Raw genomic sequence first — 24,724 nt, 5'->3', positions numbered from 1 at the left:
TTCGTCCTCAATTTTTGCACGCCAGTGTGCATCGTCGGCTTTTACTGAAACGTTAATCATTTGCTTATCCAAGCAAGTAATACGCCTCATACAAGTTGAAATTGTGGAAATCTGTGGTAAGGTCTTATGGGACCAAACTGCAGAGGTCATCGAGCCCTAAGCCTACACACTACTTAATCTAACTTAAACTAACTTACACTATGGACAACACACACACCCATGCCCGAGGGAGGACTCAAACCTCCGACGGGGGGAGCCGCAAGCACCGTGACAAGCTGCCTTAAACCGCGCGGCAAGTTGACGATCATTGCATGTTGTCATCACTGTGTTGCAGGTTTAACGTGGAGCAGGGTATGAGGAACATCGTTTCAAAACGTATCAAATGCAGCTGATGTCAAAATACACTCTGCTACGTTTTCACCGCAATTGTGGTATGATCTTTAACGCCTTTCAGTCAGATCGGGTCATTTCGTATTCTTTCCCATAGTAATTTACTGCTGAAAAACATGAATCGGACGAAATCGTATTACGCGCAGTGGAGCCGACAGTTAGAAAGGTATTACGTTCAAGTCATATTTCTCAGCTTGCGTTATTAGCCCGCTGTTTTGTAGTCTCTTCCCAGTATTTCCATCTGGCACTGATTTTGATTGCATTACTGTGCATTTTCGATCACCATGGAGGCTATTTAGTTGTGGGAGAGCGATCGAAAGGAAGTGGAATGAGAACTAGAGCTGCGAAAACTGACAGCGTGAAACGGAAACCTGAAGTACTTCACGAATGATCATTTTCAGTGAAATTTGTAGTTACAGTGCATTGATGTGTTGTTCGTGCGGAAAGATTGGGTAAACGCATGTTTTTTATATTTTTGTTGAATTTTAGTATCTTTAATTATGACGTAAGCAGGCCTATTTCGATTTAGGTACTTCAACCGAGATAAGCCGCCTTGTAATCACAAAGAAGGCAGGCTTAAGCATGGAAGCATCCCAGTATTCTACATAGCGAAAGTAAAAAATAAAGTTTACAGCGTACCGAACAAAATATAACAAGATCGCCGCTCAGTTATATGATGAAAACCCCTTCACCTGCAAAACCATAAAGAACTGGAAATCATTATACAGGAGAAAGCAATCGAAATTCCATTGTTGTGTCGTACGAGGTAGATGACAGTGATATTTATAATAGTGCTACTGAAGCGTTAAATTGTTATGCTGTTTTTGAGTCATCACTATCATTCTGCAGTAAATAGCTGAACTCATTATTGTAGAACAATAAGAGACTGTCACCTGATCCTTCTCTTGCACTAGGAAGATGGACTAAGTGCAAGACTGTAAAACGTCGATCTACCGTCAAAAACATTTAATAACTTTATTTTCTTACGTGATGGTCTGTGTCCAACAATAAAATCACTAAAAAATTGAAATGAACGTTTCAAACATTTTGCTGTTGTTGTGGTTCAAAAAATGGCTCTGAGCACTATGGGACTCAACATCTGAGGCCATCAGTCCCCTAGAACTTAGAACTACTTAAACCTAACTAACCTAAGGACATCACACACATCCATGCCCGAGGCAGGATTCGGACCTGCGACCGCAGCAGTCGCGCGGCTCCAGACTGAAGCGCCTAGAACCGCTCGGCCACACCGGCCGGCTGTTGTTGTGATCTTCAGACCCACGACTGGTTTGATGCAGGCCCTAGTAGTCGGGTCTCTTCAATCACACAAACCAACCAACCAACCCATGCTACTCTTTGCTGTGCAAGCCTACCAGGCGGCTTCCTCTGTCATTCCTTTCCACCTGTCCATAGTCAACTACTATTTTTTGCTTCCCTACCTTTTCCTACTATAGAATTCCAGTCCCCCATCACAATTAAATTTTCGTCTCCCTTGTTGTTGTTGTGGTCTTCAGTCCTGAGACTGGTTTGATGCAGCTCTCCATGCTACTCTATCCTGTGCAAGCTTCTTCATCTCCCAGTACTTACTGCAACCTACATCCTTCTGAATCTGCTTAGTGTATTCATCTCTTGGTCTCCCTCTACGATTTTTACCCTCCACGCTGCCCTCCAATGCTAAATTTGTGATCCCTTGATGCCTCAAAACATGTCCTACCAACCGATCCCTTCTTCTGGTCAAGTTGTGCCACAAACTTCTCTTCTCCCCAATCCTATTCAATACCTCCTCATTAGTTACGTGATCTACCCACCTTATCTTCAGCATTCTTCTGTAGCACCACATTTCGAAAGCTTCCATTCTCTTCTTGTCCAAACTAGTTATCGTCCATGTTTCACTTCCATACATGGCTACACTCCATACAAATACTTTCAGAAACGACTTCCTGACACTTAAATCTATACACGATGTTAACAAATTTCTCTTCTTCAGAAACGATTTCCTTGCCATTGCCAGTCTACATTTTATATCCTCTCTACTTCGACCATCATCACTTATTTTACTCCCTAAATAGCAAAACTCTACTACTTTAAGTGTCTCATTTCCTAATCTAATTCCCTCAGGATCACCCGATTTAATTTGACTACATTCCATTATCCTCGTTTTGCTTTTGTTGATGTTCATCTTATATCCTCCTTTCAAGACACTGTCCATTCCGTTCAACTGCTCTTCCAAGTCCTTTGCTGTCTCTGACAGAATTACAATGCCATCGGCGAACCTCAAAGTTTTTACTTCTTCTCCATGAATTTTAATACCTTCTCCGAATTTTTCCTTTGTTTCCTTTACTGCTTGCTCAATATACAGATTGAATAACATCGGGGAGAGGCTACAACCCTGTCTCACTCCTTTCCCAACCACTGCTTCCCTTTCATGCCCCTCGACTCTTATAACTGCCATCTGGTTTCTGTACAAATTGTAAATAGCCTTTCGCTCCCTGTATTTTACCCCTGCCACCTTTAGAATTTGAAAGAGAGTATTCCAGTTAACATTGTCAAAAGCTTTCTCTAAGTCTACAAATGCTAGAAACGTAGGTTTGCCTTTTCTTAATCTTTCTTCTAAGATAAATCGTAAGGTTAGTATTGCCTCACGTGTTCCAACATTTCTACGGAATCCAAACTGATCTTCCCCGAGGTCCGCTTCTACCAGTTTTTCCGTTCGTCTGTAAAGAATTCGCGTTAGTATTTTGCAGCTGTGACTTATTAAACTGATAGTTCCGTAATTTTCACATCTGTCAACACCTGCTTTCTTTGGGATTGGAATTATTATATTCTTCTTGAAGTCTGAGGGTATTTCGCCTGTCTCATACATCTTGCTCACCAGATGGTAGAGTTTCGTCTCCCTTAACAATCTGAATAATTTATTTTATCTGCTCATACATTTCTTCAATCTCTCCATTATCTGGGGAGCTTGTTGGCATATAAACGTGCATTGCTGTCGTGGATGTAGGCTCTGTATCTTCCTTGGCTACAATAATGCGATCACAATACTGTTCATTGTAGCTTACCCGCATTCCTATTTTCTTATTCATTATTAAATCTTCTCCTGCATTACCCGTATTTGATTTCACATTATTACTCTGTATTCGCTTGATCAGAAGTCCTGTTTCTCTTGCGACAGAACTTCACTAATTCCCACTATATCTAACTTCAATCCATCCATTTACCGTTTTAAATTTTCTAACCTACCTGCGCGATTAAGGGATCTAACACTCCACAGTTCGATCCGTAGAATGCCAGTTTTGTTTCTCCTGATGACGACATCCTCCTGACTAGTCCCCGCCTGGACATCCGAATTGGCGGCTGTTTTACCTCCGGAATATTTTACTCAAGAGGAAACCTTCATTTAAACATACAGCAGATCTGCATGACCTCGGAAAAAAATGATGGCTAGAGATTCCCTTCGCTTTCACCCGTTCACTGTACCAGCACAGCAAGGGCGTTTTGGTTGCTGTTACAAGGCCAGATCAGTCAATCATACAGACTGTTGCCGTTGCAAGTACTGAAAAGGCTGCTGCCTCTCTTCAGGAACCAAACGTTTGTCTGGCCTCCCAACAGATACCCCACCGTTGTGGCTGAACCTGTAGTTCGGCTATCTGTACTGCTGAGGCTCGCCAAGCCACCTCACCGATGGCAAGGTGCATGTTCCGTGGGGGCGTTACCAACCATATTATGCGAAAACGTGATTGGATCAAACCGCGCTTTGTTCAGTGAACTGGTTCAAAACGTATTAAGTGCAATTAAAATGGTGCCTTCATGCATTGGGAAGTGACTTAAATCATGATTAATTCTGGAACATAATCTAAATAGATTGTGCCGTCGAGAATTCGGACACGTTTAATTTGGTCAGGAAGCGAAACTTTTTTTTTTCACTTCCTGTATAATTATGATCTGTGCACTTAACACGATTTGAAACGATGCTCGGCCCGCATCTCGTAGTCGTGCGGTAGCGTTCTCGCTTCCCACGCCCGGGTTCCCGGGTTCGATTCCCGGCGGGGTCAGGGATTTTGTCTGCCTCGTGATGGCTGGGTGTTGTGTGCTGTCCTTAGGTTAGTTAGGTTTAAGTAGTTCTAAGTTCTAGGGGACTGATGACCATAGATGTTAAGTCCCATAGTGCTCAGAGCCATTTGAACCAAACGATGCTCCTCAAATAACAGTCCCGGAAGGTTTACGTTAGTAGTTCTCCAAATGGAAGAGCTGAGTCTGTTCGGACACATTTGACGAAACACTAGCGCGGTTCGACTTCTGGCCTTCACAGTTCCATGCTTCGGCATGCAACATCCAATTCCGTGCCTCGGTAGCAGCGTAGAGGGAAGGGCACGCACCTGAATGGTGACGGCGGGCTGGTTGTCGGAGTAGGTGGTGAAGGTCTGCTTCTGCTTGCAGGGGATGCGCGCGTTGCGCTCGACGATCTTGGTCATGACGCCGCCCGCGGTCTCGATGCCGAGCGAGAGCGGCGCCACGTCGACCAGCAGCACGTCCTGGATCTGCGAGCTCGTGTCGCCGCTCAGGATGGCCGCCTGCACCGCCGCGCCGTACGCCACCGCCTCGTCCGGGTTGATGGACAGGTTCAGCGTCTTGCCGCAGAAGAAGTCCTGTCACAGCACAGCCAGCGTTACTAAGGACACACCACTAGCCGTTAGGTTAAGGGGTGCGGGAATACAAAACCGTTCTCCCTCTGAAGCAATTTAAGAGAAGCGCGAGAAAAATTATGTAGGAGTGAAACAGACTTCTTACCTCCTTTCAGATTAGAATATGCAATTGTTAAACCTCTTTATAAGAAAGGCTAAATTAATTACCGTCCAATTTCCTTACAGATATCTTTTTCCAAAATAGTCGAAAAGTTAGTGTACGTGATGGTACATCACATTGAAGTAGAAACATTCACTTAGCGTACCACGGTTTGGTTACAGAAGGATTGCTAGACTGAGAATGCTATTTATACACCTCAAATTACAAGGCTTAAAAAATAGAATATCGACAGCCGGGATTTTTTGTAATCTTTGCAAGGCGTTTGCTTGTGTAAATCATGTTACACTCTTAAAAAAACTCAAGTTTTATGGTATTGATGGCTTTTCACACAACTCATTTGAATCTTACTTAACAAACTGAATGAAAAAAGTTGTACTGAATAATTCAAACAGTGTTGCTGAGATAGAAAATTTTAGTCACTGGGGAGCAATTGCTATGAGAGTCCCACAGGGTTCAACGTTGGGTGCACTCCTATTCCTAACATATGTGAATGACGTTCCACTTACCATTCAGCAGGAAGAATTAATACTTTTTCAAGTGATACTAATGTTATACTAAATCACGTTAGAGAGAAAACAACAGAAGAGATAGTGTATGGTTGCTGGGGTTTGTTTTTTGCTTGCTTATTCTTGAATTGAGAACAACTGTGTGAGTTGTAAAGACAAATTTAATGTCACAATATTTCTCACCAAATTACAGCTTTTCACACAGTTTTCAACTCGCCAACATAAAAACAGTGCAATGCATAATGCAACTTGCCAACATCAAAAAGTGAAATAAGTTTATACACAACAATGTTACATATTAACTCTCTGAAAGAACATTAATCTTAAGCACAATATTATGAAAGTTTAATTGTAAGTTTCTTTACATTAATCCTAGAACACAATAATATGAAACTATAATTGGACGTTTCTTTACAAAATTGCTCCTACACATACGTTATGATGTTGGTCAGTACTACGACAATCGTCTGATTCCTGTTCAAAGTTCGGTATTATTTAGGATGACAATCAAGTCTATGGTGGATGGTTAGTCAAGTGACAAATTTGAGTCCAAGATTACCAAGGCTGCTCTAGTTTACAGTGGACGCAAGCTAGTGAACCAAAAAAGTTTACGCCTCTGCACACGGTATTTACCTTAAGCTGCGACGTGCTGCTTTCTGCAAGACCACTCTCTCCCACTCAAATTCCTACAAAACTAATCTGGCCTTAGCTGAACTTTCCAGCAGAAACTTTCCCTATGATTCTCGTTATGCGAGAAAACACGTACTCAGCCCTAGTCTTATTATGTGGCGATATACACGCACATTCTTGGAGCAGTGTTCATATTATAGTGCCCTCTCAGTTCTCACAAGAACAATTAACTAATTTGCCTGGTTCGTTTCTCCACAGTTGGAGCTAAACGTTGCTACAGCTAATTTTAGCTGGAGTGCAGCTGCTGTGAATGCCATGCACACACCAATTTCTTCTCTGCATTGTACAGAGCGTTAAGCACTCCATTGTGCACTTGACACCAATTCAGGGAAGAGTCCCCTAACCAAAATTTCTCTCTTGTCCTCTCATGACAGAACTGCCTCCCTCCACTTGGGTTCCTTTTTCATGTCACGGCTTTTTTCGACCAATAGGAGCATTCCTCTTATTTTGTAGAAAGACCTTCTACCAATCGCAACGTCCCTTCTATCAAACTGCATCTAAACTTCAGTAGTTTTCTCCCTCCTAGTGAGTTTCTACCAATCGGACGTTTTGTGCCCGTTCTAGATGCCTAAAGTACATTGACCTATCCATTTGTCGCACTCGCTCGACAAAAATGCGTCACTTGCTTTTGTTTGTATCTCACTGACACCTCGAAACGCAGTTTTCTAAAGCTTCTTCTCTGCTCTTGTACTGACGCCCTCACTACAGGCGGCCCTCCAGCTTGAATCACCTGGCCTGGGGTCGCTGTCCTCCTTCCTGCCACCCCTTTAAGTGGTGGCCGGAGTAACTTCCACAGCGCGGTTTCACTACACCATTCTGGAGCTGGCTTTTCAAAACTAAACGCGACTCGACTTGCGTTCCCTGTTCTACTTTCCGCTCAAAGTCATGCATTGTATAGGAATGGTGTGTTAATTACCATCAATTGACTGTCATCCCTTTTTGCATTACATATTGATAGGCAAATGTTCTCATAACTGTCGATTTACGTTAGGTGTCATCTTCACCTTCTCATTGCGATTTGTAAAGGTCTCATGTAACGTGTGAATCTGACCATTTATTCTGCCACCTTACAATAGTTAATTATGTTTTCCAAAGAATTATTGAGTGGTTGTATGAAATAGAATCTCCCCAAATTTTGAGAAAATGCACTGTGTTCATTTCTGTACAACCAATATAATCAAACTAACAACCCATGTAACACATGGACAGCAGATGGTAATTAGGGAATTATGTTCCAAATTCTTGGGTGTACGTACTGATGAAACCTTGGACATGAAGTGCGTTACTGAGCTTTCCAAACAATTAAGTTTAGCTACTTCCGCTCTAATCTTGGAAACAATCGAATCAATCTCCTGACATACACGTCTTGTGGTCTGCATGTCTTATGGTATAATTGTCTGGGGTAACTCATCAGGTTATGCTCGCACATAAGCGAGCAGTATGAATAATACGTGGTGCCACCCACGGTGACCGAGTAGGTTCCCCTTCAAAGAGTTAGACCAGTTGCATTGTGATACTATCGGATTTATCTCAGATCCATTAGGGTTATCGTCATACATACATTCGTTAAGGACATTCATCATAAATAATCCATCACAATTTGATAAAATTAATGATGTCCACACCCACAACACTAGAGGAACGGACGAGCTTTATTATCCAGTTTAAAGCTGTCAGTGGCACGGAAAGGAGTTCAGTATGCAAAAACAAAAATTTTTGGTCATTTGCCTAATATAATAAGTGTCTGACAGGTAGCAGAGCAAGTTTTAAATCTGACCTAATATCATTTCTTCTGGACAACTCATTCCATGTACGAATTTCTGTTTAAAAATTTGTAATCTGTATGAAAAATAAATTAAAAAATAAAATAAAATAACTGCATCAATGTGTCGGTGTGGGAGCGGTTTTTCCTGAGGAGCGCCACTCTAGCCATTTCAGTCGAAGTGTTTACGTTGTTCCAGTTGTAGAGCGAGCCAAGGAACCTCAAACGGCCTCCGTGCCCATGAGGTATCGTCGCATGCTCAATTCCCGTGTATGGGATGAGGCTTCTATTTCACTTCAGATATTTCTTTGAAACGCTGTATTGATAAGCCATTTCACTTTGACGAATAGCATCAAAAGATCGCGAACAACGTTCTAACGTAGCCTTACTGACCAACGAGATAAGTATCAAATTAGTTTTTTCAAAGGAAACTATCCTTTTTTTCAGGACAGTATTTGTCGGTTAATGTTGATGCTCTTTATACGTTCTCCATAAGACAGCAATTTAGCAGCCATTTTTTCACTTTTAAAAATCATTGTAGACCTAAAAACCATTACGAATTAATAGCTCTGTCAGATCAAATATACAGGGTTATTACAAATGATTGAAGCGATTTCACAGCTCTACAATAACTTTATTATTTGAGATATTTTCACAATGCTTTGCACACACATACAAAAACTCAAAAAGTTTTTTTAGGCATTCACAAATGTTCGATATGTGCCCCTTTAGTGATTCGGCAGACATCAAGCCGATAATCAAGTTCCTCCCACACTCGGCGCAGCATGTCCCCATCAATGAGTTCGAAAGCATCGTTGATGCGAACTCGCAGTTCTGGCACGTTTCTTGGTAGAGGAGGTTTAAACACTGAATCTTTCACATAACCCCACAGAAAGAAATCGCATGGGGTTAAGTCGGGAGAGCGTGGAGGCCATGACATGAATTGCTGAGCATGATCTCCACCACGACCGATCCATCGGTTTTCCAATCTCCTGTTTAATAAGTGCCGAACATCATGATGGAAGTGCGGTGGAGCAGCATCCTGTTGAAAGATGAAGTCGGCGCTGTCGGTCTCCAGTTGTGGCATGAGCCAATTTTCCAGCATGTCCAGATACACGTGTCCTGTAACGTTTTTTTCGCAGAAGAAAAAGGGGCCGTAAACTTTAAACCGTGAGATTGCACAAAACACGTTAACTTTTGGTGAATTGCGAATTTGCTGCATGAATGCGTGAGGATTCTCTACCGCCCAGATTCGCACATTGTGTCTGTTCACTTCACCATTAAGAAAAAATGTTGCTGCATCACTGAAAACAAGTTTCGCACTGAACGCATCCTCTTCTATGAGCTGTTGCAACCGCGCCGAAAATTCAAAGCGTTTGACTTTGTCATTGGGTGTCAGGGCTTGTAGCAATTGTAAACGGTAAGGATTCTGCTTTATCCTTTTCCGTAAGATTTTCCAAATCGTCGGCTGTGGTACGTTTAGCTCCCTGCTTGCTTTATTCGTCGACTTCCGCGGGCTACGCGTGGAACTTGCCCGCACGCGTTCAACCATTTCTTCGCTCACTGCAGGTCGACCCGTTGATTTCCCCTTACAGAGGCATCCAGAAGCTTTAAACGGCGCATACCATCGCCGAATGGAGTTAGCAGTTGGTGGATCTTTGTTGAACTTCGTCCTGAAGTGTCGTTGCACTGTTATGACTGACTGATGTGAGTGCATTTCAAGCACGACATACGCTTTCTCGGCTCCTGTCGCCATTTTGTCTCACTGCGCTCTCGAGCGCTCTGGCGGCAGAAACCTGAAGTGCGGCTTCAGCCGAACAAAACTTTATGAGTTTTTCTACGTATCTGTAGTGTGCCGTGACCATATGTCAATGAATGGAGCTACAGTGAATTTATGAAATCGCTTCAATCATTTGTAATAGCCCTGTATAACGAACAGCCTGGATTAAATTAACTTCGCCATATCCCAACGCGCCTGCTCGACACAGAGTTTGATTCCTCTTCATTTCGTTTATCTCTTTAGAGGGACAATATGCATGCGACATGATGTAATCTCCCTGCCACTGTATTTTGATGATACTTAATTAATTTTTTTTTAGTTTTTACAATTTACTTCGTTCAGTGAGTTTGTAGCTGATACACTTCCTTACAATCGTTAGGCCCAATCATGTTCATATTAGCAGTTACATTTAGTTGCACTATCAAACTGAAGTTTGTCTTTACTGCATTACTTTTCCAAATTAAGCTATCTCGTTGTAATAGTTTACGGTAGCCTTAATAACTATTCAAATAATAGCATTGGAGACTAACAAAGGCAAACGACTAAGAATGACGAGTGTGGAAAGTCCACTGTTTTCACGTGAAATTACGCGCACACTCCGGGAATAAAGCGATTAATCACGCACTGTTGATCTATCATTCGACGGAAAATTTCCAAACTCATATTTCATCCACATCATATATTTTTTGCGCGACTCAACTGCATACGACCGTGACACGCGAAACCTGAACGACTCTGCCGTTGCCTCGCATAAAGGCGCGCGTTTCTGAACGAAACAGCAAGACAGTGCCTCCTGCGGGAAAAGGCGGGCACAGCTCCGGATGTTCCAGAGAACCAGCGACGCGTGAGATGCATACTACCATCGATAGTACTGCCCACTGTAATGAGCGCAGAATTACATGAATAGTGACTGAATGTATCACCACGTATGCTTGTCCGATGGACATTAGGATGGAAAGACTAAAACTGAGAATCGGTAGTAAAAAACGAAAATGTTTTACTAAATATAAGAAAAAAGTGTGTAGAGCTGTCAAAGACACGTAAAAATTCCCGTATTTTATAAAATTGTTTAAAACCCTAACTAATTTTGAGGTGCATACCAAAACTTTAATATTAGGAACGATATACTTGATTCCAGTGTATATTAATTATTGGAACTCAACAGTTTAAAAGCCAATAGGTTTTTCAACAATTTAAAGCACCAGTTGCACGTAAAGAAAGGTAACAGCAATACAACAGAGTGTTTACTTAGCTGGGAGCTAATTTGCTGGATTTAAAAGCGTTATAGGTTCACTGCAGCGGACAACATTTGTGACAGGCTTGTAAGCATAAGGCGTATATTTTTTGGGAATTGTTACGTAAATGCATGGGAACGATACCAGTTTGTAAGGAAGTGCGACGTTATGTGATCTCAGCCGATAAATGACACATTTTGGGTATCTTAGAGTACCGATCATTTACCTTCAGTAAGTGGAAAATCTGCCACTCTACTGCGATGTAACAATATTCTTTGATTTTGTTGACTCAACTAAAGTGACAAATCGTTTTATTTTGTTCGTGATTCAGGAAAATTCGTGAATTCGTTTTATATACCCAAGTACATTGTGGTGCCGTCAGATTTACCTCAGACCCATTCTTCTTGTTGTTGTCTTCAGTCCAGAGAATCGTTTGATGCAGCTTTCCATGCTACTCTATACTGTGCAAACCTCTTCATCTTCGAATACCTACTGCGACTTATATCCTTCTGAATCTGCTTGGTATCGTTATCTCTTGGTCTCCCTCTACGATTTTTACCCTCTACGCTTCCCTCAAATACTAAATGGTGATACCTTGATGAACGTATCCTACCAACCGATTCCTTCTTCTACTCAAATTTTTCCACAAATTCCTCTTCTCTTCAATTCTATTCAGTAACTCCTCATTAGTTATGTGATCTACCCATCTAATCTTCAGCAATTTTCTGTAGCACCACATTTCGAAAGCTTGTATTCTCTTCTTACTTACATCGTTTGTCGTTGACGTTTCACTTCCATACACACAAAAGACTTCCTGACACACTTAAATCTCTACTCGATGTTAACAAATTTCTCTTCTTCAGAAACGCTTTCCTTGCCATTGCCAGTTTACATTTTATACCCTCTCTACTTCGACCATCATCAGTTATTCTGCTCCCCAAATACCAAAACTCATTTACTACTTTAAGTGTCTCATTTCCTAATCTAATTCCCTCAGCATCAGCTCATTTAATTCGACTACATTCTATTGTCCTCGTTTTGCTTTGGTTGACGTTCGTCTTAAATCCTCCTTTCAAGATACTGTCCATTCTGTTCAGCTGTTCTTCCAGGTTCTTTGCTGTCTCTGACAGAATTAAAATGTTGTCGGCAAACCTCAAAGTTTTTATTTCTTCTCCACGGATTTTAATTCCTACTCCAAATTTTCCTTTTACTTCCTTTACTACTTGCTCAATACACAGATTGAATAACATGGGGGATAGGCTACAACCCTGTCTCACTCCCTACTCAACCACTGCTTCCCTTTCATGCCCCCCGACTCTTATAACTGCCATCCGGTTTCTGTACAAATTGTAAATAGCGTTTCGCTCCCTGTATTTTACACTTTCCATCTTCATAATTTGAAACAGAGTATTCCAGTCGACATTGTCAAAAGCTTTCTCTAAGTTTAGAATGCTAGAAACGTAGGTTTGCCTTTCCTTAATCTATCTTCTAAGATAAGTCGTAGGGTCAGTATTGCCCCGCCTGTTCCAACATTTCTACGGATGCCAAACTGATCTTCTCCGAGGTCGGCTTCCATCAATTTTTCCGTTCGATTGTACTGAATTCGTGTTAGTATTTTGCAACTATGACTTATTAAACTGATAGTTCTGTAATTTTCACACCTGTCAACACCTGCTTTCTTTGGGATTGGAATTATTATATTCTTCTTGAAGTCTGAAGCTATTTCGCGTGACTCATACATCTTGCTCACCAGATGGTAGAGTTTTGTCAGAGCTGGCTCTCCCAAGGCTGTCAGTAGTTCTAATAGAATGTTTCGGCTTAGGTCTTTCAGTGCTCTGTCAAACTCTTCACGCAGTATCATATCTCCCATTTCATCTTCATCTACCTCCTCTTCCATTTCCATAATATTGTCCACAAGTACATCGCCCTTGTATAGACCCTCTATATACTCCTTCCACCTCTCTGATTTCCCTTCTTTGCTTAGAACTGGGTTTCCATCTGAGCTCTTGATATTCATACAAGTGGTTCTCTTTTGTCCAAAGGTGTCTTTAATTTTCCTGTAGGCAGTATCTATCTTACCCCTAGTGAGATAAGCCTCTACATCCTTACATTTGTCCTCTAGCCATCCCTGATTAGTCATTTTGCACTTTCCGTCGATCACATTTTTGAGACGTTTATATTCCTTTTCGTCTGCTTCATTTGCTGCGTTTTTATATTTTCTCCTTTCATCAAATTGTTCAAATGTGTGTGAGTTCTTAAGGGACCAAACTGCAGAGGTCAGCGGTCCCTGGACTTACACACTACTTAAACTAATTTATGCCAAGAACAACACGCACACCTTCCGGCGGAGGGGCCGCGCAGTCAGTGACATGGCGCCTCTAACCGCGCGGCCACTCCGCGCGGCTCTCCTTTCATCATTTAAATTCACTATCTCTTCTGTTACCCAAAGATTTCTACTAGCCCTCGTCTTTTTACCTACTTGATCCTCTGCTGCCTTCACTATTTCATCCCTCAAAGCTACCCATTCTCCTCTATTGTGTTCCTTTCCCCTGTTCTTGTCAACCGTTCCCTAATGCTCTCTCTGAAGTTCTCTACAACCTCCGATTCTTTCAGTTTACCCAGGTCCCATCTCCTTAAATTTCTAACTTTCTTACAGTTTCTTTAGTTTTAATCTACAGTTCATAACCAATAAATCGTGGTCAGAGTCCACATCTGCCTCTCGAAATGTCTTACAATTTAAAACCATGTTCCTAAATCTCTGTCTTACCATTATACAGTCTATCTGAAACCTTCCAGTATCGCCAGGCCTCTTCCATGTATACAGCCTCCTTTCATGATTCTTAAACCAAGTTTTAGCTACGATTAAGTTATGTTCTGTGCAAAATTCTACCAGGCGGCTTCCTCTTCCATTCATTACCCCCATTCCATATTCACCTACTTTTCCTTCTCTCCCCCTTTCTACAATCGAATTCCGGTCCCCCATCACTATTAAATTTTTGTCTCCCTTGACTGTATGAATAATTTGTTTTATGGCATCATACATTTCTTCAATCTCTTCATCATCTACAGAGCTAGTTGGCATATAAACTTGTACTACGGTAGTAGGCGTGGGCTTCGTGTCTATCTTGGCTACAGTAATGCGTTCACTGTGCTGTTCGTAGTAGCTTATCCGCGTTCCTATTTTTTATTCATTATTAAACCTACTCCCGCATTACCGTTATTTGATTTTGTATTACAACCCTGATTCACCTGACCGGAAGTCTTGTTCCTCCTGCCACCGAACTTCACTAACTCTCACTATATCTAATCTTAACCTACCCATTTCCCTTTTTAAATTTTCTAACCTACCTGCCGGAGACTATTGTACCTCCGGAATATTTTACCCAAGAAGATGCCATCATCATTTGAGCATGCCGCACGCCCTCAGGAAAAATTACGGCTGTAGTTTCCCATTGGTCTCAGCCGTTCGCAGTATCAGCACAGCAAGGCCGTTTTGGTTAATTGGTTAATGTTACAACACCAGATCAGTCAATCATCCAGACTATGGCACCTGCAACTACTGAAAAGGCTGCTGCCCCTCTTCAGGAACCACACGTTTGTCTGGCCTCTCAACAGATACCCCTCCACTGTGGTTGCGCCTACGGTGCGGCTATCTGTATCGCTGAGGCACGCAAGCCTCCCCACCCACGGAAAGGTCCATGGTTATGCGGTGGGGGAGGGGGGCGGGCCGCAGATCCATTAGACCCAGAATAAACGAACACCAGTGTTATGTCTAGCTGAGAGTGAATCGCAAGTCGAGCGGCCAAAAATCCTGAATATTAAGAGGCACTCAAAGAAAAAAAAGAAAAGAAAAGAAACGAGGCAGAGGCTTTAAAATGAAACGCACTGAAGGAATCGCAATGCCATTGCATGCGGAATGTGGTGTGCCGTCAAACTCGCAGCTAGACGGACATAGGGGCACACCTGATTTGCCAGCTTTTCGTTTTTTTACCGCTCTTCGGTATCTCAGCCCCGTACTCGGTGTTTCGTACTTAAGTATGAGAGGTTCGGTATTTTTAGAACTCCATTAATATTTTATTTACTGATTTGCAAAATCCCGTTAGTAATTGAGTGTCGATGTGATAAAAGCAGAATTATTCTTTTATTGTAATTTGAAGTTTGCGAAAAGCAACGACTTTTATTAAAAGATTAAAGGTAACAAACATATGTCGGAACCTGTAACTAACGATAATAAATATATTTTTTGAGGAGTACTAAGTGTTTTAGCGTGTTCACACACAGCTCAGCAAATCCTCTCGCCGGGCACTGTTCGGTAATTTTGTCTGTTAATCTTGCAGCTCTAGCGCACACCCATGTGACAAGGAAGTGAGCACTTGGATGTTTCAACCGTCCACTCCATTTAGTAGTGCTGGGAAAGAGAAATAGAGGCTTCGAAAGAAAATAAAATGGCTGTAATAAGTTTCGTTACAGCAAAAGCACTGCAGGGAACGGGAATCAATTGAAGAATGGCACAAGTATACGGAAAACACTGCACGTCCGTCGCAAGTGTCAAGGCGTGACACAAGGAAGAATAGATGTTGGCCGGTGACGCACGACCTGGCACGCCACAGCGCAGTACCAATACCATTGTCCAGCAGGCGGATGCCCGCAGTTACTGTGACAGCCATTCACCCAAAGATCGGATGAGAGTCAGAACTGCTACGAAAATGCAGTGCTCTCCGTACATTTGTGCCATTCTTCGATTAACGTCCGTTCCCCGCACTCATTCCGCTGTAAGTAACCGAGCAAGGCCCGTTTGCTCTTCTTTTGGAGCCATCGTTTCTCTGTTTTCAGCACGATTGAGTGCAGTGGACGGTCGACGTGTGCACCTGTTCGTTCTGTCGTCACGTGGTAGTGAACCCATGTCCCTCTAGCGGCGAGGTCAGAACCTAAGCGTTCGTATAGCGGCCACATCTTCTTCCGTAAGCAAAGGCATTACGATCCCTTCAGTGGTTTTCATTTTGCAACCCGCGGCTTTTTTCGTTATGAATGACCCTTATATGTATAGCAGGGTCAACCAGAACAGGCTTTGTTTGGCTACGTTAAATAGAAGGAAGCATGTGTTCTGAAGTGATGATACGAGTATTCAAATAGCGTAATGTCAGCAAGTAATTTTAAACTCGCCATCAAACCGTTGTGATCAGGCACTGCAGTTCCATGGCTTAAGGCGTACAGATAAATTGTATCCGAAAGCTGAGAAATATGACACTATAAGTAGATAATTAAGTAAAGCTGAATACTGTATGAATTCAACATCATAAAAAATATTCCACTTGTTTTTCAGAAATAAAAGATAAAGTGATTCTTCATCTTCAACATGGTTTAAGCATTATTCTTTATAATGATGAATTAGCATGTATCCCTCAATCTGCGTCCCGGCGTCGCATTTCCCTCGGCTCGTATCGAACATCAGTGTTTTAGCACATAATAGTACATATTGCTGATGTATGTTAACGTGTTGTGCGTCCAGTTTCTTCAATCTTGCCTGGTGTGGATGTTTGAGCCCTGTTAACTCGCGAGAATGGGTCAAATATTAATAAATGGTTCAAATGGCTCTGAACACTATGGGACTTAACTGCTGAGGTCATCAGTCCCCTAGAACTTAGAACTACTTAAACCTAACTAGCCTAAGGACATCACACACATCCATGTCCGAGGCAGGATTCGAACCTGCGACCGTAGCGGTCGCGCGGTTCCATACTGTAGCTCCTAGAACCGCTCGGCCACTCCGGCCGGCTCAAATATTAATAATGGTGGCGTATTTATTGCTGGGTTGGAAAGAGTTCGACAATATGTAGATCGGTTGTTACTGATTCCGAATGTGAAATAATCGGAGTGAAGTTGGGCATCAAATGTAGTCAAACGTAGTTGTATTTAGCAGAACGCTTCAGACAGTACTTGGAGAAAATGGCGAGTACGTTTCCTCGTCATGCTGTTACAACATGGACAGACTTTACTTTATCAGCTACAGAATGGGCTAGTCATGCGATTAAAACAGATGCAAAAGCTGGGATTCGTGTAAGATTTTCTCAATGTGTTGCCTGAAAGTCTTTCAAGCAGATAGTTGGAGAAGCAACTAGTCAACATCTTAGACGTCCAAATAGCTATCAGAACCCGACTTTTCGAATCAGTTGATCGTAGAGGAGGGTAACAGTGATCATAAGACTGCGATAGCACGCATGACCATGTTTGCTACAAGGAATGTAGTAAGGTGTGGAGGACGAAAAGGGCCTGCCGAGGCTCAATAGCCGCTTTGTAAATTTGCTACGAAAGCAGAGAGATCCCCATCACAGATGTAAGAGATATCAAAACATGAACGAAGCCAAAATGAGCTTAAAACCGCACCCACACCGGCCGCGCCGCGCAAATCCGAAGATAGTGGTCCGGTGCAGCGCGGCGAAGTTGGCGTAGGCGCGGCTTCAGAAGACGAATACGAGAAGCGTTCATCAGTCTGTTGCTAAAATTTTGCCGGTCGATCCGACTGGAAATTCTAAGAAAATTTAGTGTTACGCAAATACAAGAAGCGGGTCGAAATTATCTGCTCGTTCACTCACTGACCTCACCGGCACCGGAACGGAAGATGGCAGAGACAAAGCCGGGATACTGAATTCGGTCTTCCGAAATCGCCACGGAAGATTGTCACAAAGTTCCACCTTTCAACCGTCACACGAACATCGAAATGGCAGAAAATCAACTAAAATTACTCAATAGTGGAAATTCTACCAATATCACGCGAACGAGTTTGCTGCCCTTTTAGCAATTTATTGTAGTACGCTGGAGCAGCGGTGGGTACCAAGCCATTGGGAAAAAGCGTAGATTATTCCCGTTTTCAAGAAAGGTCATGCAATCTTAGGCCTTCATCGCTGATGTCAATCTGTTATAGAATTACGAAACATCTTTTTATGCCAATGCATTATGATGTTTTCAGAGATGAATATGTCTTTAGTAAAGATCAGTACGAATTCCGCAAACAGAGATCTTGCGAAACGCGGCTCGCTCTGTTCGTCCATGAGGTGCAGAGCGCTGTAAACAACGGCTGATGCCGTGTCCCTTGATATCCGGCAGGCATTCGATACAGCTCCGCACTACCGTTTAGTGGACAAAGTAAGAGCTTACCGAGTGAAGACTGTGGCGAAATTCAAGACCTGCAGACGATTTTTTTAATTTAGTCGCTTTTGGCACGCACCCATACAGCCATCTCAACTCTGGAATGTCAGATATAAAGATACGAACTTAAGGACAACACAACACCCAGTCCCCAAGCTGAGTAAATGTCGGACCCGGTCGGGAATCGAAACAGTCGCGCTTACTGCGCAGCTACCGAGACGGACATCTGCAGAGGATGAACGGTTGGTGTAGGGACTGGCAGTGGAACCCGGAATTAAGTAAATGCATTGTGCAGAAATAGGCGACGAAATCCACTGCAGCTCGACTGGACTACTGGCAGCAACTGACGGGAAACACCAACTAACGTTAAGTAGGCGTAACGAGAAGAAAATGACAACGCTATCGCAGCTGCTGTTTTTTGAAATGAATGAATGAGTAGGCGTAACCAGCCCGAGTGACCTAAAGTGGAATAACATAAAACAAACTCTAAGTAAATTAGATGACAGACTGACAATTATTGTAAGAAACTTAAGCGAATTTGTTTATCCATGAAAAAATAGCTTACCAAACACACGCCCGACCGATTCTTGAGCACTATTCATCAGCCTACGAGCTTTACTGGGTTTTATTAATAGAAGAGATAGGTAATATTCTACGAAGAGCGGCGCATTTCGTCACGGGATCGGTTGGTCGTCGCGACAGCGTTACAGAGTCGATCGGCGAACTGCACTGCAGACCCTGCAAAGGAGCGTTGAGCATCATTTAAATGTTCACCATTGAAATTCCGAGAATGTACGTTCCAGGAAGAAACGGGCAACACATTATTTCCTCCCACATACGTCTCGGCAAGTGACAACGACGACAAAAATTAAAGCTAATGCGAAGAATTTAACGTCGATCTGTCTTCCCACACCCCATTCCCGAATGGCACAGGTAAAAGGCTGGAGGAGAGGGACAGCGTTACCGCATGTACCGTACGTCACAGTCCGTAAGGTGGTTTCCGGAGCATGACTTTATACAGTCCAATCTTGACTCATCTTCTGAATATCCTATCGTTTGTCACCTGAGTTTTTCCTTGATTTTCAGACTAAAATTTTTAGGCAGTGCAATATATTACATGACTTTCTCAGTGAATAAACGTTTTTAGAAGAACCGCATCACCCTAGACTTCTGCATCACGACACGATGTCGTGCGTTAATTCTAGGCGCAGTCCTTTTTTTCACTTAGCCACTCTCACAGTTCTTGGAATGTTCGTATCGTAATGTGTGCAGCGTGTAAGATCATCTCGAGCGCATAATCTTATTTTGACATGTGATTCCTAGCTGCTGTTTACGACCATGAACCTCTGACATGGATGTGCTCCTTATATACAGGACTGGCATAAGCAGCAATCTGAATTATGACATACGGAGATTATTAATATCAATGCCGCCATAATTTCGTAATAACTCACAGACAGAGGAAACAGCCAATCAGCCTTTCCGCTGATGATGAATCTGAATAGCACTCCAAGTGATCTAGAAAACATCTTGCTTCTTCACTTAATACAGAAAAGTTTGTTAAAATTGCAGACTTGAAAAATCAACCAAATGAATAGTTGAACACGTACGTCGAATGGGGCAGTGTACTAGCAATAAGTGATTAAAGATGATGGCACATTCGTAGACCCAGTAGCGCATTCTCTTTCGCGACAGTAAATGTTGTGTCTAACTCCGTGAGAGAAGAAAGCGTCAGGTTGCCTCGTAGACGCTACAGGGCGCAATATAAGAATGTGAGGCAGCTAGAATGGGTCAGGATTATCGGTCTCCGGGAAATTGGATTATCACAAGGTGAAATTTCCGCCCATTCTGTAGAAACCACGAAAGTCTCACTCAGACTGTTACTGGCACGTATGTTCAATGCCAGAATGTAGCGTTTCCGGACAAGTCCCACTGCCAACCTGCCCTACAGTGACAGCTGCATACGCACTGACAGGGATGGAGAGTGTTATACCACGAAAACGAATCAGTTATTTGTCAAACTTTGTGCATGTCTTCATCAAATAACGGGAATTAAATGATTGCTTGAGTCACTAAAAGATGATACAGGTCGGATAGGTGTGAAGTAGACCTTTGTTTTTTTTTCATGACCTGATTAGGCATAAGTTGTCCGATTCAATCAGTTCTAATACAGTATCACTGCCAACTCATATAAAGCTATGTTCCCGTAGGAAATATTCCATTTCTCATGTTGCAACGCATCCATTCTGCTTTTGTTCGTGCACGCCATGACGCAACATAAGTCAGCTGCAACTTCAGTCAGCTTCCGGAGAGGTTTATGTGCTTCTCCAAACATGACTTTCAGGAGACATAACTCTGCCTCGAACATACTCACATGTCAGCGAAGATGCAAATTATCTGAATATCGCCACTGCTCAAAAGCTCCGAGTTCTACCGACGAATCAGCCCTACCCTCGTTGCCTGCCCTGCAGGAAGTCGCTGTCCGGGCGGTTATTTTGGGCGATCGCACGATTTTTAGCTTGCGTGGGAGACGCCAAGCAGAGCTGCCTAACTAGTGGCGCCATGACGCCCTCCCTCCCTCCCCTCCCCTCTCCCCTTCTACACATCTGGCACAGGAGAATCCGGCAGCGAATGAAGCGGGTCGTTTACACTGGCGGTTCTTAACCTGATCGCCAAAGAGAGTTCTTACGTACACCAAATGTTTAGGTAGCAACGCCAGGATCCTATGACAAACATTGGTTTCCGGAGTTAGCCATTGTATTACATGACTGTATCGCTTAACTATGGCATAGCATGCTAGTCAAATCTGGTTCTGAAGCTATGTAGCAAAGCTAATGTAACCTCCTCGTTTACCAACCAATCTTCCAAAACAGGATGAATTTGATTTATCGTGGCATGTTTTACGGAATTTGCCAGTGAATTTTTCTTGTGCTCTTAGACTACGTGCAGTACACAAGTCGTAATTCTGGACTTGAGAAATACTCCTTCTCTCTTCTTCGCCACAATCTGCTTGTTAATGATTATTTCGTTTTATTGTTATTGAAATTAGAGAATGGCGCCCATGCGATGCTGATTTTGTCGAAATTTAAAAAGAGAGAGCCATGTTTTCATGTTTAGCTAACCTGCTGTACCGGAATTTAAGTAAAATGTAGTTTCTCTGAGACGTATCTCTTTACTCGTACTTTATCTCAGCGAACTTTCACTTACAGTGTAGCTGTTTCTCTGAAAAGCTCGGAGAGAAGAATAATTTTGTGTCATCAAAGGTACACGAATTACGCATTGTAACGTTTATTTCTGTTCTTCTTGGAGAATTTCTAATGAAGTCTCTCAGGAGAAATACCAAGATTTACCTATTCTCCGCGGTTATTTCCCATCATGACGATGATAACGGCAAAGACAATGCTAAGCAACGCAGACAAAAGGGAAATTACAAACGTTCCTACGTCGCAGGAAGGACGCAGTGAGGTCACAGTAACGATCCCATGTTCGGAGAGTACCTTCACATACACTCCCATGGACGTAAAAAAATGATACCAATAGGCTGTTCAGAAGAAGTAATACAAGAATGCACCGAGACTACGATATATTACGCGACGGTAACTCTCAATAAAAGTTCCTCTATGTAGAATTCTCGTTTACAGCGTTTAGGAGACTTACACCCATATAATTTCTGCAATTCTCACCGCCGTCGTTCTGGATAGCGAATTACCTTTTCGTCTTACACGAAAAGTTGACATGTAGTATCTTCTTTTTTAACAAAAAATATATCTCTGCGTTAGTTCACCTGTTCCAGATTGTTTTTCGCTTTTGTTTTAAGGTTGTCGGAGCATCTCCTATAACGCACGAATTTCAAAACATGCCTTCAGGTCCCCTGTTGCATTTTCCTGATTTCTTCCCAATAGTATAGGTTTCGTATGGTGTCCAACCTACTAAATGCTATCAGTTATCCCTGAAAGGTTCTCATGATTTATATTTTTAAATTGGTAGTGCAAACCAATACGTTAACCCCATGTATTTACCTCCTAATCGTATCTGCGTCCACGACAATATAGAACAAGGTTGTTCAATCTTTTAGTTTACATGGGTCACATTGGAAAAATATTTCTGGGCCGCACATTATAAACTCAAAACTAAGAATATATATAAGGGACAGTCGGAGGTATACAGTTAACACATTGAAGTAATTTAGAGTTTATTGGTTTATGATTCTTTAATCTAAAAAAGCAAGTTTGAGTAGTTTTAACATTTTGATATTTCATAATGAGATTTAATCAATAACTTTATATATAAGTAATTATACATTGAAGACCCAAAGAAACTGGTACACCTGCCTAATATCACGGAGAAGTGGCTCAGCACGACGTGGCATGGCCTCGACTAATGTCTGAAGTAGTACTGGAGGGAACTGACACCAAAGTCCTGCAGGGCTGCCCATAAATCTGTAAGAGGGCGAGGAGGTGGAGATCTCTTCTGAACACCACGTTGCTAGGCAATCCTAATATGCCCAGTAATGTTCATGTCTGGGGAGTTTGGTGAGCAGCAGAAGTGTTTAAACTCAGAAGAGTGTTCCTGGAGCCACTCTGTAGCAATCCTGGACGTGTGGGGTGTCGCATTGTCCTGCTGGAATTGCCCAAGTCCGTCGGAATGCACAATGGACATGGACATCCGCTCGCCGTGTTGCGGCACTTCTGCGTGCTCGCTGGGGCCGTACACGATATTAGGCAGGTGTATCAGTGTCTTTGGCTCTTCGGTGTATCACTAACAGAACTCCAGGTATGAACCCCCTAAGAATCCCTTCCTCATGCACGGAGTTATACTAGGTAGAGCGTGGTCGCATGCATACTGATTATTGAACTGCGACACTAAATGCAACAGTATTTCACATCCCTTATGAGTTTGTGTGACACGGAATTAAAGTACACTTAGGAATATTTTGCTCCCTTTAGTTCCGTGCGTTCATTGTATACAAGCTTAAACATCGCAGCACACTGTCCCCCAAGCAAAGGCCTATGTTTCGCATATGCACATGATTCTTGATACTATAATCACACTGCCGTGTCATTTCCACATCCACTGACAGTGTACACTGTCTTTTTCATAGAATTCCCCGCCTAAACCTACATACTGAAGATAAACACTAATCAAGAAGCTTTCGGAATCCATAGAGTTCCCATCAGTATCCAAACAATTTGTCTTTGAATAAGTACTCAGTAACTTCTTTCTTATTTAATGCTCAGTTTATCACATTGTAGCCGAAACGGTCATCAGTGCGTAGATTTACTAGTATCAGCTTAAAAATGTGAACCTAGGTCTCAGTGTTTGCTCCGAAGCAAAGAACTTCGAAGGAAAGCCAAACAAGATAGTAGAGGTAGGGGAGAAGAAGGTATTAAATAACTTATTCGATTAGTACCGCGGCTACAAATGTCTCTTACAAAGCGACAAGAAAATAATTTTCTATTGTTTTACTTAAAAATTTTCTGCAGCTAATCTTACTTCATAATCGAACAGTCTGACACCATTATCAATAAGTAATTGTCAGAGGAAAAGTAATCACTCAGTCCTCAGTTTTTCTTTCCATCTTACTACAGTATTATGAACTTGGTTTTGTCCACGCACTGATATTTTTTATATAACTGTATAGGAACATCGGTATCACAATGTTACATTTACTGATAAACTTGTACTTCGTCGTTCACATACAATTCTGAAACAATTACAATGTGATCTTAGTGATGGGTTTTAGTGCAGATGATCACCACATTGTTCGTTCTTGTCATATACTGGAGCCGCGCGGGGTAGCCGCGAGGTCTTTGGCGCCTTGTCACGATCCGCGAGGCTTGACCAGTCGAAGATTCGAGTCCTCCCCCGGGCATGGGTGTGTGTCTCGTCCTTAGCGTAAGTTAGTTTAAGTTAGATTAAATAGTGTGTAAGCTTAGGGACGGATGACTTCAGCAGTTTGGTCCCATAAGACCTTAGCACAAATTTCCAAATTGTCTTATACTGGTGTGATGTGGAATGAAAGTATACCGAAGAGTATTTTGCCTTCTGTACATCTGTGAATTCATCCTGTGCTGTTACATTAATCATAGCGGCACTTCCCCCAACAAAAGGCTGACGCTTCACATATGCATACAATGTAGTCATAGTGCTGTGTCATTTCCACAGCAAGTGACATTGTCTCCCGTACAGATATATCCGAACACATAGCGCAGTTAGTAGACGCGATTTAAAATCAGATACGAACTTAAAAAATGGTTCAAATGGCTCTGACCACTATGGGACTTAACTTCTGAGGTCATCAGTCCCCTAGAACTTAGAACTACTTAAACCTAACTAACCTAAGGACATCACACACATCCATGCCCGAGGCAGGATTCGATCCTGCGACCGTAGCAGTCGCGCGGTTCCAGAC

At 42.4% G+C, this 24,724-nt stretch overlaps 1 protein-coding gene across 1 annotated transcript in view; it reads right to left on the bottom strand.

Annotated features, from left to right (window-relative positions):
- The window catches only part of LOC124610962 (heat shock protein 70 B2-like), a 142,651-nt gene that overhangs the window by 17,162 nt on the left and 100,765 nt on the right, over positions 1 to 24,724 (bottom strand). The window contains exon 6 of the mRNA XM_047140202.1: positions 4,767 to 5,036. Within this exon, the coding sequence (XP_046996158.1) occupies positions 4,767 to 5,036 (270 nt within the window). The remainder of the gene's footprint in view (positions 1 to 4,766; positions 5,037 to 24,724) is intronic.

The sequence above is a fragment of the Schistocerca americana genome, chromosome 1, assembly GCF_021461395.2.
Source record: "Schistocerca americana isolate TAMUIC-IGC-003095 chromosome 1, iqSchAmer2.1, whole genome shotgun sequence".
Taxonomy (NCBI): Eukaryota; Metazoa; Arthropoda; class Insecta; order Orthoptera; family Acrididae; genus Schistocerca; species Schistocerca americana.
This window is presented reverse-complemented; position numbering and strand designations above follow the sequence as displayed.